The 15,122-nt window shown below is 41.3% G+C and overlaps 1 protein-coding gene across 8 annotated transcripts in view; it reads left to right on the top strand.

Moving 5' to 3' along the window:
• FRMD4A (FERM domain containing 4A) overlaps positions 1-15,122 on the top strand; it is a 584,036-nt gene that overhangs the window by 542,999 nt on the left and 25,915 nt on the right. For all 8 annotated transcript variants that reach the window (XM_077264626.1, XM_077264628.1, XM_077264625.1 and 5 more), the window contains 2 exons: positions 3,700-3,838; positions 7,926-8,067. In XM_077264626.1, the coding sequence (XP_077120741.1) occupies positions 3,700-3,838; positions 7,926-8,067 (281 nt within the window). The remainder of the gene's footprint in view (positions 1-3,699; positions 3,839-7,925; positions 8,068-15,122) is intronic.

Below are 15,122 nucleotides of genomic sequence, written 5' to 3'. Positions count from 1 at the left end.
CAATTAGATGTCAGTAAAAACAACACCGATTTTACGACCTAGATAGTCACAGACATTTATTATACTGCAGAAATTCATTTTTACTTTTCATTATTGCATGGGACGACGTGATTTGGAGCTGTAATCGTATGTAATGTATATACTGTTACCCAGTATTTCTTTGTTTAGAGCCCCTAATGGCAAACTACAATAGTGAAATAGTACACTATGCAAAACAGATTCATTGCTTCTTATAGGAATTTCATTATGCTAAGTCCACACGAGCATATCAAAAATTGTCTGATTTTCATCTGTAATCTGTATGGCATCCATTTTTTATACATCATCACTTATTAAAATTTACAAGACCAAACACAGATTTCTGTACAAATCGGATGTTATATAGTTCGATCCGTATAGGATCTTTTTTTTTTATGTTGGGAGGGAGATACTGGCACTCCACTCTCCTAACGTGCCAACAGTTATAAGTGTTCACTATTGACCTTTTGGTTCCTTTCTTTTGGCCCATTGGCCGATCCAGGCCATTTATCGATCACTGATCTGCTATATACAAGCCGATAGGCCAGTAATCAACTGACAATTTACAAAGGCCAATAACACTGATCAATCAATATTGGGATTATTCTGTTCCAAGAGCTGTGCTGCCGATCAGGATGATTTTTATACATGCAAAGAAACATTGCACACATTGAACAAGTCTTGCTTGTTAATTGGACGAATGCCAGTCTGTTTAGGCAGTCCAGGTCAATAATTGTGATCAAGATTTCCCACAAAGTATCTTTCGCCAATTATTGGCTCTTCTAAATTGGCCATTATCCTAAGATGGGTATGTTCACATGCAGCAGATTTTTTGGAAAAATAATCTGCAACTGTTTCATACATCTGGAGGAGGTTTGTTAGAAATACATGTGCACGAAGCAGAAATTATTTATATTCAGATGCATGGGCATGTTTCAGTTGCAGAAATTTCTCCAGCAAATCTTCCCCACGTGAATGCGTCTTATTGTGGAATCACATTTTGCATATGTTTTTGGCTATGGGGAGTATGCCATATATTCACTTGTATTGCATGCAGATTTTTTATGAAGATTTCACCAGGATGAAATCAGCAGCAAGTCTAATCTACATCACAATTTGGATTTCCTGTAGGGAAATCCGTTGCCTTCAGTTCTAGATTCTAAGGCTTCATTCACACTCCTTTGCATTGGTTCCTTGTTGTGGGTACAGAGAAGGTGCAGAATATAAAGCATTATTCTATGGTGTTAACGCCACCTGATTGGTTGTAGGCACTTTCTCACAGATTTTTCAGTATAAAGCATGTTTTAATGGATGCTGATTAAGGGCTCATGCAGTCGTCCGTGAAACTCTGAGCATGGACCGGAATGTACACTCACAGTCCTCGGGGTCTCCCGACACAAGCTTGACAGCCTCATATAGGCCTATGATGCTGTTGAGTTCGGGGTGGGAGACACGAGGACTGTAAGTGTGCACTGCAATCCATGCTCTGACCAAGTTTCCAGAACGACTCCATGAGCCCTTATACAGTGATTTCTGTATAAAGGCATTGATTTGAGGAAGATATACAGTATCTCTACTAGCGGGAGTGTATTGCAATAGTTGTTAGGAGGTCTAACACTGGAGCTGGTCTGTAATAGGTCTAAAATGGCGCATGAAGCCCAGAATCTTGCTCTGTACTTTGCGTAGCTCATCAGTAAATTCAATAATTCACAACTGGATAAAATAATTTGAATGAGATATTAGTTGTAATTCATGTAGGAAGCAGGTCACAATAAACATTAGTAGGGTGGGGACTGTACTGAAACTCTGTCATCACTCCACTTTGCAAATGATAATAAACCAGGTTTACATTGACAATGGCTCTAAGTTGTACTCGGCTTAGATCTAGATCTTACGTTTGCGTAGTCACTTCAGACTCGGCATATTCTTTATATGGCAGTCTGGTGTTTGATTTCTCCAAACAAATTCTGCACCTGGCTTCATTTCACCCTGGGGCTGGCGCCTTTACAAAATCAGTGCTGTTTCCTCATTATTTTGCCAATTTTATTTTAAGTCCTGTCATATTCACACTCCATCCAAAATAACCGGTTCCACCTACAAAAGGTTAGACACCCATTAGTAAGACTTGTCTGTCATTATTACACGTAATGCTGTATGTCAGTTACATGTTTAATGGCTATAATAGTAGTGAACTTCTCATGACAGGAGTGTTTTATGCTTGCTCTATATGTATTGTGACAGGTGTGCTGGAATTTGTTCTTCGGTAGCTGTAAGTGCCATAGTTTCCTACACATGATGCATTGTCTTAAAGGGGTTGTCCAGTCCAAACCGAAAAGTCTGCAATCATTCTGTCTGACTGCAGACTTATGAATCCCCCCACTCCAGTGACTGCAGACTTATCAATTTGGACCGGACAAGCCCTTTAAGGCACCTATGCACATTACATTGTTAGCTGAACCTGCCAATATTGACAGATCTGGCTGGTACTCTAATGTGTATGGGGGCGTCAGCCAACTGATTATGGGGGAAGATGAGGATTGCATATGTTCGATTTCGGACTTCCAATGCCTTTGTTATCCAAGAAAAAAAGTCAGTGACAGAGATGGCTGGCAGAGGCTATCTCATGTAAAACAAAGGAGTGCTCGGACAACTTGTCAGCCAAACTATCTGCGAAAGCATCGTTTTGGCCGATAGCCATCTAATCTGTATGGCTGATTTTACTCAGACCAATGGTTATTGTACCATGTATGTATGATCCAGTACATTCTCCTGGAGATGTGGAATTTTTTGTTTGCTAGCTATTATTTCAATGGGAAGATAATAATCTCTATTTTGTGGTATCCAAGCCTTGTAACTATGTGAATAGTGTCTCATTTTAGTGCTAAGAGCAAAGTTTGAGCTCTTTCAGACAGCCGATAGGCAGACCATACGGCAGGGCCGGACTGGCCATCTGGCAATTCTGGCAAATGCCAGAAGGGCCTGTCTGGTGATGGGCCGCCTTGTCTGCTATGTTGTTAACAGAATCAGTGTTCTCAAGACACCCATACTGTAAAGAGTTGTGGTGGAGCACAAAGTCGCTGACTCCGTCACTTACCCCAACAGGCCATGGGAATCATTAGACATATTGGTCTTGAAAAAAATTTTCCTTTCCTCCATCCAGGGTAATCTTAGTAATGTATCCCATCTGGTTCATGGGGATGGGGACAACATGGGCCTGTGTGATTTCAAATGCCAGGACTGAATTTCAGCCTCAGTCCGTACCTGCCATACGTTATGTCATGTGTTTTGCCAGCCAGGATAGGGCACAGAGTGCTGTAGTGTATGCCACAATGATTACATTATATGGAAAGTTAAATGCAGACTGACTATTATAACTTACCGTATGTTTAATAACTGTATTTATTGGGGAAGTCGTAGCTGGTTGCATTTATGTTGGTTGAATATAACATTTCTTTTTGATTCGCAATATGATCTTTTTTCTTGTATTTTATTGAGCTTCATGCTGCCAGTTTCCTCTTAGATGGCCAGATTAATGGCAGCCAGTGACCAATGTGATTACTGTCCGGGCTGCAGGATGTAAGCTGTTTCTGCTCAGCTGGGTTGTAAACTGATTTATACTTCCTGCTGTCATATCTTTCTGATGGGTCTAAGGGAAATCACAGCTCATTTCTCTATGTGCAGGGCATCTGTTACCAGGAGGACATTTGGACATGGCGGGATTGCTGTGCACACGTGGTATGCCTGTGCTGCTCTCATAAAGTCTATTTGGGCTATGGCCATTAGCCAACACCAATTCTATCTGGATAGGAAGCAAAGCAAGGTAAGCGACTCATTCAGTGGTTTATAGTGGAGCTGATTAGGTTTCCTGTCTAGGAGCCATGATATCATGAGACAATAATATGTGGATCAAAAGGTCAAATATGTATCAATCTTCGAAGTGACATCTTGGAGATTCTAGAATCCATTAACCATCAGTCAATACCATTCCGTTGGGTTAGCTTGTGTTATGGCTCTTCCAAATGTTTCCTGCCACATCTCGACCCCATGGGAACATTATTTATGGAACCTTTGCCCTGCTAAATTCTAGCAGCATTTTTTTTTTTACCAGTATTCTACATAAAGTCTGAGGGAGGCTTTTCTATTATATCAATGTGTGGCATGAAGGTAATAGAAATGAATGTTATTGAACCCAAGTGTAGCTGTCAATCAGCGACTACACCACTAGCACACGTATGCGGGAAGTCACATCCATTCTTTCGTAATAAAATACCAATGCTAGGAGCTATCGCTGACATTCAATCACAGAACTATTCCAGTTATGTCAAGATGCCACTATGTGTTCTTGACTGGAAATGTCAAATACTTCACTTTTACATGAACTGCAATGTAAAGCATTTCAAGTAAATGAAAACTAAAAGTGAACGCTGGTATAAAGCTAAATGATTCCTGTGTATTTCATACGCTGTACACACATCTAGCAGACTTGTTTCATACACACAGATCATTGCGGCTTAAAAGTCTCCTCACCTTGGCATGTCAGGCTTTACATGTCACTCTCCACAAGGAGGAACATTACCCCTTGAATCCCGGTCAGATGCCTCTCACCCAGCCAAACCAGCTCTCACACTTTGTACTGATGAGAGGCAGTACCTCAGAACACAGTGTCTGCAAATTGAGGTTTTGGCTTTTATCCTAAGGGTACCGTCACACAGTGGCATTTTCATCGCTACGACGGCACGATTCGTGACGTTGCAACGTCGTATGATTATCGCTCCAGCGTCGTAGACTGCGGTCACACGTTGCAATACACGGCGCTGGAGCGATAATTTCATGACGTATTTGCGATGTAGAAGCCGTTGGTTACTGTGCGCACATCGTATACAACCTGTGTCACACGATGCAATCATGCCGCCACAGCGGGACACTAGACGACGAAAGAAAGTTTCAAACGATCTGCTACGACGTACAATTCTCAGCGGGGTTCCGGATCGCAGTAGCGTGTCAGACACAGCGATATCGTAACGATATCGCTAGAACGTCACGAATCGTGCCGTCGTAGCGATGAAAATGGCACTGTGTGACGGTACCCTAAGTCATGGGACAAGGCTCGTTAGAGAGTCAATATTGACTTTTAGGATTGCTATTTCCCTAGTCCTCGGTCTTCTCTGAAGAGACAACTTGCACGGACAGTCTTTGGACAGTGAATGGACCAGTGGCCTGCCTGTGCAGACATCACTCCATTCTAACTGGGCATTTCAAAGCCTTGTTCTAGAGACTAATCCTATTAGTCGAACCCCCAGTGATCAGCAATTTATCACCTATCCTGTGGACATAACCTTCTAAACAAATGTTGTTGTCTTTAAAGAAAACCAAAGATCTGATGTGGATGCTCATGATAAAATGGGATTTGGAAACAAACGCAGCTTTTTTTAAGGACGCATGTAACCTCTAAAAAACCCCACAATTTACATGCAGATATATTGGTAATCTGTAGGTAAGTATCATGTAAACCATGTCTGTCTGCCTTACTGGAGCAGCGGCTAAAAGGAGAATGTAACTTCATTTTCTATCTGTGGCCGCATGCTAAGGATCATTGAGGCAGTGCGAGGAGCGACTACAGTCACCGCTCAATATGCTATAATAACTTCCTAATGCATTGATTGGCAACCAGCTCTGTACATAAGCTGTGGAGTACATAAGCTGTGGAGTTGGCTGCCATTTGACTTTTTGGGGAGTGATTACAGTGCCCTCACGGCATAGTGAGTGGTGACTATAACCGTTACCTGCACAGCACCAACAACTGGAAGCAAGCGGCTGCAGGTAGAATATAACTTAATTTTTTCCCTGTACCGCTTGCTCCAGAAAGGCAGACAGGGATGGTTTAAATGCTATTTACCTGTAGATTACTCCTATATCTGCCAGTATATAGTGTTTCTGGAGATGTCCACATTTTCTTATAGGCAAATGAGCTGTTAAGATCTATGGGCTGGACATTGTTCTGCATGAGAATCTGCGTCCAGAGATTATTTTAAATGAAAGAGGGCATGACTAATGTGAGACATGTAATGACTGATGGTCTGTTTTCCTGATGTACATGTCTCACACTTGTAATGCCCTTTTTCATTTAAAGTAACCCATGGAGACAGATTCTTATGGAGATGTATATTTGGCCCAAAGATCTGAACAGCTTATTTGCATATTATGAAAAAAAGTGGATTTCTATTGAATAAAATATCAGATCGCAAATATCAAAGTATTATTTTATTCAGCTTCCTATGACCTACATGCCCATATAGATGGCTTACGAGGGTTAATCCTACTGATAGATTCCCTTTAATGCAATTATCAATCAGCAAATCTGATGTAAAAAATATGTACAGTCCAGTAATATATGTTTGTCTTGAATAACTTCATGTTCTATGATTTGGATAAATTCTAGGTAGACTAGTTTAATCCGTTCTAAAAATCATAGGACATACTGGACCTGATGAATAAATGCCCTAGAATTTGAGACCTGGGTTTTAACTAAGAAGCACTTCAAAGTTTTCAGAAGCTGCTTGCAGGCATTTCTTTGAAAAGAGGGTATGGGGAGTGATGAAATGTCAAAAATGTGACTAGTTCATCCTTGAGCAATCAATCACACTGATAGCATGTGGGCGTAAAGCAAATGTCAGAGCTACATGAGTGGGGAGACTTCCATTTACTGTGCTTCCTCATTTTTCATCAAGTCATCTCATGAAATCAGCTGCCTCTAAGTCATCACTTATTCCCATGGTTCTATGGTTGTGCTGCACCTACCCACATACATCCGTACTGAACGAAATATGGATGCACTGTGTACACTGATCTCTTTGTAGGAAGCTTTTCTATGGACACTCATAGTACAATATTGCTGCTGAAGCTCTTTGGCTCAGGGATGAAAAGTCAGAAAACTGCAGCCTAATTAAAAACAAAAACAATTAGAAAATCTGGTTAATAAAGCAGGCTAGTATTGTCAGCATGGTTGTTTTTTTTCTTTGCTGTCAGCAGTGTTAATCCAACGTTGACCTTTGTGAAGGCACAAAGGCCGGTAGTATGTAACAGCTGTAGGTTTTCTGGGTTTGTCCAACCTTGTGTTTGAGTCCTCAGCAAAGGTCAGAGAAGAAATAAAAAGGCCTAACATGACAGATCTTAATCCAAACCAATCTCTATTTTTATGGCATATATGACTTTTATTTAAATAAATGGACACATTGAATTTGAAGAAATAAATGCTTTTTGTTTTGAGCCTAATTACAGGAAATCTGTCAGTAGGATCAACCCTCCTAATTCATCTATATGGGCATGTAGGTCATGAGCTGTTAATTTCTCTGGGCCAGACACTGATCTCTCTGAGAATCTGCCTACAGAGCTTATTTTAAATGAAAGAGAGAGTTACCAGTGTGAGAGAAGTAGATCAGGAGAGCAGACTGTCAGTCGTTACATGGCTCACACTGGTAACACCATCCTTCATTTAAAATTATCTGAGGGCAGAGAGTTATGCCCAGCCAATACATCTTAACAGCACAAAAAAAGGGGATTTCTCTGGAATAAAACGTCGGATTACAGATATCAAGGTATCTTTTAATTAAACTTTCTATGACCTACATGCCCATATAGATGACTTAGGAGGATTGATCCTACTGAAAGATTCCCTTCACAAATCACTTTTTTTTTTTTGTACATCTCATAAGGGTGTACTTACCTTGAAGAATCCATCTGCTGAGCGTTAGTTGTCCCTTCCCTTACAACCATGTCTGCCCGGCTTGCTCATAGATTCCTCGCGCTGGTTGTGTTGCATGTAATTTGGCATAGTCCTTTGGAAATTGTCAGATCTGTGTAATAAATAAATGTTACTGAATAATTGAATGTGATATCTTACCCAACAGTCCAAAATACATGCTGCAAGAAGCCTGAGTGAAATTGCTATAGACTTAACAGAGACTGGAACCTTGAAGACTTCAAAACTTGCAAATATGGGAAGTAAAGGGAAAATCATTAGTGGAAGCAGCGGAAGCCTGCTGTCATCAGGTAGGTCACTGCTGGGAGTTCTTATGATTCTTCTAAGGCTGTCAGTGCTGTAATACTGTTTCTCATATTTGTTATGACTGATGACCATACATGGGGTGGCATGTTGGCTCAGTTGTTAGCATTGGTGCTTGGTAGCACTTGATGGCTTTGCATCTGCCAAGGTAATTTATATCAAACAGGTTCTCTGGAGTGTCTGTGCCTCCCGTCATTAGACCTTTAATATCATCCTCCCAAATAAACATTAGTAAATACTGGTATTAAACATTACATATTTGTATCCCAAAATCATTAAGATCCCCAACCTGGTACCCTTATAAGTCAGCTGAATCCCATGAACCTTCTCTTGGCTAAAAACAATGCCAAGTCAGACATGTTATTGATTTTGACCACTTTTGCTGCACATAGTACCAATAAAGCTGCTTTACCATCCATTTTCGTGTTTCGGATAGTCATCATGGATCCTGACGCTTTATAGCATGAAGTCACGGGTGTAGGCACGTTTTTGTTTTCAAAGATCATTGCTGTTTATCTGCCACACTAGACATTTCCACCAATTGTTAGATGTTTTGTAGTTACAGTTGTAATTACAGAACTTTTTTTTCCTTCTACCACCACCACCAGTGTGAAATCTGTGACACAATTGTATAAATAGGAATTCTGTGTCAGACATTATTTGTGCATACGTCTGTCAGCTTTGACCATTTGTGTTTAAACACAGATGTTTCCCTTCCTGCTTTAATCTGAAGTGCAACAGACGTGTGACACATCCAAATTACAGCCAAATGGTCCACTCCAAAACAAGTATAGCAAGTATATCACTACTAGCACTGTGGCATCATGATCATTGGGCAGATCTGCATGTGCGATATTGGTGGAACCAGTAGGTGTAACTATTTACATATGAACTATTTAGATTTCCACCCTAAGTAGGCGTTTATATAATGCTCACATGATAATATACAGTTTCACCTACATAGGGTCCTGTTATACAGGTCTGCCCATAACAAGAGGCGATCGACCATTTAGCATATGTATCGGTGCTCGTTACACTTATATCTACATGGACAATCATCTTCATGAGCTGACTGCAGGGGAACTAAGGACCGTTACTGCAATTATTCCTCCTCATAGAGTCTCCATGTGATCAGTCCACATATAATGTAATGTTGGCCATTAAATAGAAGGCCTATGTGCCGTATACGTGAATATCCAGCTCACTAAAAGTCCCATGAGACTATGATAAATGTATTTTCGCTAATGCTTGCAATTGGAAGTGGACTTTCTGCATCTCTGTCAATGAAGAGAGCTGATCAAGACGGATGTGAGCATGTGTGTATCCTGTGATGAGCTCCCGAGGGTCTCCAAAACAGAGAGTCCGTTGTCTAGTCTGGTCTATTAGGATATCCTATCTGTTGGTTAGAAATGCTTCAACATGTCTGCATCTGGATTGCTTTTGCGACCAAAATTGCTGTGGAAGAGTTTTCTCCAAAAAGTAGTGCTGCCATCGCATACTTGATTTTTCCTTCTGTGTTTTTATTGTAAAGGTGAGTCATTTCTATAGTGGATTTCTACTTCTGTATGTACGTACCTAATAGATATTGTAAATCTTTATATTCGGATATTTTACTGAAGGCTAGACCCATGAGACTACTTCTTTGTGTATGGTGAAATGAGTGATTGTTCTTGTTCTTCTGATTTGGGACTTCCGTGTTTCCCAGATTCCTTATGACAATGCTTCCCTTTATATTTAGAAACACTGATGTTGTACTACATACCACAATGAGTATTTTGCATGTGACTATTTCTTAATAATTCCATCCATGCATTAGTGTTAAGGTGCACTGTATCCTGAGATTAATAAGGGTCTTGGTGAATGAGAAACAAAATGGAAGCCAATCTAGACATGATGGTAACTGTATGTTTAGTAAAGTCTTTGACAGTGTTGGCATTGTGATGTTGCATGTTTTTATTGTTTCTATGAGAAGGCTTGTTTCACACATCCATGAAATACAAACCATTTTCACAGCCCGACCCTGGGGTCTATTAACCTGAGCTGCTTCATGTATGGTCAGGTTGGGAGATAGGGTGGTGGAGCTGGGTTTTGCTATGAGAGAACGGTACGTGTTTTACAGATGTGAAAACGACCTAAGAATATACACTAAATATTTGGGGCAATGCCACATGTCAATACATAATTTCTCAAGAAGGTGACTACTAATATATGCGTATTTATCGGAATTGCTCAAAAATTGAGGATTTTAATATGGAGGCTGAAAAGATGACAAATAAGTTTCTGCAAAAAGGATATAAACAAGATACACTGAGGATGTCTAAAGACAGTGTTCTTACAAAAAGACGTCAGGATCTGATCAGCTCTTCTGACAAACAAAAGGAGAATAATGAATGTGTCCCCATAATTACTCAGTATAATGCCAACTCACATCTGTTACGCAAAATTGTAAATAAGCATTGGCATATACTTAAAGATGACAAAATTATTGGGGATAAAATGTCCATTCATCCCAGATTCATATATAAGAAGGCTTTGAATCTGGGAAATATGATTGCTCCCACGATACAGAATAGATTCCCCTCAACTAATAACTCCTCCTTTTTTCATCATATATTAAAAGGCTTTTATCCCTGTCGGAGGTGCAGCATGTGCAAACAAACTAATTCACAGAAAACTACCAGCTTGGATAAAGGTGATTTGAAGTTCCAAATAAAGGACTTTATTACATGTTCAACTGTAGGAGTCATATACATTATTAAATGTCCATGCCAGAAATTATACGTTGGGCGAACAAAAAGACCCCTTAAGACCAGAATTTATGAACATATACGCAACATTAGAAAGAAATTTATGGGTCATCCACTATCTAAACATTTTATAGAAGTTCATGGAGGAGTGACTCAGACAATGGAAATTTTGGGGATTGAAATCGTACATCCACATTGGAGAGGAGGCAATTGTATTAAAGCCATGTCCAGGTCTGAGAGTAAGTGGATTTTTTTGCTGGACACACTGACCCTTAGAGGACTCAACCATGGAGTTGAGCTGTTTGGCTTCTATGAATAATTGGGATCGCGGGGATTATAAAAAGGACTCCGTTACTGGGCAAGGACCAGCCCTGAGGAAGAAAACAGTAGTTTTCGAAACGCGTTGGCTAGTTTTGGTCCCCTTAGCGATCCGTACGGAGTTTCACGATCACGTGGGTCGGTCACCTGATCACTGACGTCACACAGGTCCTAGACGCGCCGCTTGTACACCTCGCACCGTGCGGCGGCGTTGGACTAAGACGGAGTTTCTCCGTCTCCTAACTGGAATTGGACACCCGGATTGAGCTACTACCGGCCGGGGTAGCTCTCCGGCATCACGCTTCCAACAAGGCTCTACACGTGCTGTCCAGTACAGCAGAAAACTTCTCCAAAGGAAGAGTGGATCTATTCTCATTTCTCAAGGTATTGACTGTTTTATGACTGTATGTTTTAACCGGAGACTGGACTTTTCTGCAATTTGGCTAACAATATTGTGGTTTTAATAGGACATAGACTGCACCATATTTATTGGATTATTGATTATATAACGGGTGTGGCAATACATCCACGTTGGTATCTGGAGACATAACATATGCGAGTTCATAAGTTCTTTAATTATCCTGGCAATTCGGTTGTCATTCAATAGGGTGTACTAGCGCGAAAAATTATTTTATACGCTTTTATACTTGTTTTCCACAATCTGGTGGTGGTTGTGTTTCTTTTTCGCTGCAGGTAACCATATACCCTATATCACCAGCGCCACTTTCATCATTTTTTTGATATATACTAATTTTATGTAGTGTAATATGGTGGCCACCTGGGTAAAGGGAGCAGTAAACTGATACTTGCTTATTTATGGAGGTTCAGATAATGTTGTGTCCCTGTGTCATATTATATGATGGGATAAGACAATGCACAATACAGCAGCCTGATAGAGAAGTCAGTGACATATAGATGCTTTCCTTTAATTCCTGAACAAGGAACTACTACTAAGGCTGGTGTCACACTTGCGAGTTAAATGCGAGAAACTCGCATCAATTTCTATGCAGCCGCACGCTCTGGTCCCGAGTGCTGGCGGCAGTGCCGGGTATTGATGTGAGAGACTCGCGCAAGTTTCTCGCATTGCACTCGCAAGTGTGACCCCGGCCTAACTAAGAAAAACTGATAACATATAAGAAGGTACCAACTAGGTAGCAGAATTTAGGGAAGGCCCTCGCGTTGTCTGGGTTTTTTCCACATATACAATATCCCACAGTAGCTTTGGCCTTCAGGCTTACGGTAGTTATGATAGTGCCATGTGGAGACTATTGTGCATATGATCATTTTAATTTTCTATACACTGTCATTTTGTTAAGGTGGTGAATACTCGTTAGATTAGCCCATTAGAAAAGGTCCCAAAATAACAAGCAACATTACAATGTGATGAAATGAAATCTCAGTTCTTGTTTTTCTCATCTCATAGAGATAATCTCAACAATGTAATGTCTGCACTGGTGATAGATTACTATGCAATAAATAACTCATTCTGGCATCATTTTGAGTTGTAGCACTTGGATATCTGCAAGTGATGATATGGTGGTGTGGACTAACAGATGTCTGGAGAACTTGGCAGTAGACCAACTGATCTAGAAGGTTGTGAGCCATAGGGAACATGCTTATTTCCTCTGTTTGTACTATTAATGATACATAGTTTTATCTGTTGCTCATTAGGCCTAGGAACTACTTTGTTTTTTTCCAAATCCATTGCAGAACATAGATTACATGGGTTATTGTTTGCTTGGGGCCATATTGTTGTGCTGGGTTATAGGATGTTTCGCCCCCAGCGGTTCGCCCCCGGGTACATTTCACCCACCACATCCTTATCACTGACCAGATAGTAAAAAGAAAAAATATATATTGCTACTTACCCCTTTGCTGAGGTACCCCTCCTCCACTCCTGCTGGGGGCGAAACATCCAAATCCCGTTGTGCTGTGTCTTCCTCTTATGTCTGAGGACCTGATGAATATTGAATTGCTCTCTTTATTTTGTTTTATCCAGTTGCACGATTATAAATCATTCATACGGTGCCTTGCGAACGTATTCGGCCCCTTGGAACTTTTCAACCTTTTCCCACATATCATGCTTCAAACATAAAGATACCAAATGTAAATTTTTGGTGAAGAATCAACAACAAGTGGAACACAATTGTGAAGTTGAATGAAATTTATTGGTTATTTTAAATTTTTGTGGAAATTCAAAAACTGAAAAGTGGGGCGTGCAATATTATTCGCCCCCTTTAACTTAATACTTTGTTGCGCCACCTTTTGCTGCGATTACAGCTGCAAGTCGCTTAGGGTATGTTTCTAGCAGTTTTGTACATCGAGAGACTGAAATTCTTGCCCATTCTTCCTTGGCAAACAGCTCGAGCTCAGTGAGGTTTGATGGAGATCGTTTATGAACAGCAGTTTACAGCTCTTTCCACAGATTCTCGATTGGATTGAGGTCTGGACTTTGACTTGGCCATTCTATCACCTGGATACGTTTATTTGTGAACCATGTAGATTTTGCTTTATATAAAACACTATCACCGGCGCTCAACACTGCTGCCCACTACGTATGTGGGAGTTACTGATGAAATCCCCCAGCTGCTGGTATCCTCAGAACATGTGCCACTTCTGTAAAGACCAAATGAATCAACTCATAACTGGTACCGCGCTTAGGTGATTTAGGGTGATCTATCTCTGGTAACAGGGATGCGATCAGCGTAAGTGTGATGGTGGATGCAAATAACCCACTATGAATGATGGTGTGCCCAGTACCTGACTGGTGAGCCGGCTAATCACCTATGAGTAATTGCAAGATGCATTGTACATTTATAGCCAATAAATCGCCCGTTCAGAATAGATGTGAAAGCAGAGTAAGTCTGCGGGTGACGGGCGGCGGGTGGGCACACAAATAATGATCAAGCGTGACCTGTGTGGGGTGTCGCTGATAAGTGCAGAGCCAGGGAACGTCCCGGCCGGAGGCGTCCCTGGTTGCACTTAGAAACAAAGATGGCCGCCGCTGACAAGCAGCGTGTGACGTCACAGGCCTACGGAGCCTCGCTGGGACCAAAAAGCAAACCGACGCATTTCAAAGGGTAAACGCCCTTCTTCATCAGGGTTGAAGCCCTGCAGGAGAGCTCCTCTTCAACATATGCCTTCGCTACCCTTATGTGCCCGCCCCTATAACTAATTACCCGCCACAGTCAGCTCGATTGCTGGTAAACTGCGATAGCTGCAACTTGATCATTATTTGTGTGCCCACCCGCCGCCCGTCACCCGCAGACTTACTCTGCTTTCACATTCGCCGCATTCACTTGCGGAACACCGCACATCTCCTCTGACATCTACTAGGAAGAGCTGCACGCCCAACCAGATACAGCACACGGTAAGGGCCCTTCATAATATTGTTTATGTTTTTTGCGGTGGCCGCAGTGTACTGACATCTATTCTGAATGGGCGATTTATTGGCTATAAATGTACAGTGCATCTTGCAATTACTCATAGGTGATTAGCCGGCTCACCAGTCAGGTACTGGGCACACCATCATTCATAGTGGGTTATTTGCATCCACCATCACACTTACGCTGATCGCATCCCTGTTACCAGAGATAGATCACCCTAAATCACCTAAGCGCGGTACCAGTTATGAATTGATTCATTTAGATTTTGCTTTATGTTTGGGATCATTGTCTTGTTGGAAGACAAATCTACGTCCCAGTTTCAGGTCTTTTGCAGACTCCAACAGGTTTTCTTCAAGAATGGTCCTGTATTTGGCTCCATCCATCTTCCCATCAATTTTAACCATCTTCCCTGTCCCTGCTGAAGAAAAGCAGACCCAAACCATGATGCTGCCACCACCATGTTTGACAGTGGGGATGGTGTGTTCAGGGTGATGAGCTGTGTTGCCTTTACGCCAAACATATTGTTTGGCACTGTTGGCAAAAAGTTCGATTTTGGTTTCATCTGACCAGAGCGCCTTCTTCCACATGTTT

This window comes from Ranitomeya variabilis, chromosome 5, assembly GCF_051348905.1.
Source record: "Ranitomeya variabilis isolate aRanVar5 chromosome 5, aRanVar5.hap1, whole genome shotgun sequence".
In the NCBI taxonomy this organism is placed as follows: domain Eukaryota; kingdom Metazoa; phylum Chordata; class Amphibia; order Anura; family Dendrobatidae; genus Ranitomeya; species Ranitomeya variabilis.
Note: the sequence above shows the minus strand (reverse complement) of the source record. Positions and strands in the feature narration are given on the sequence as shown.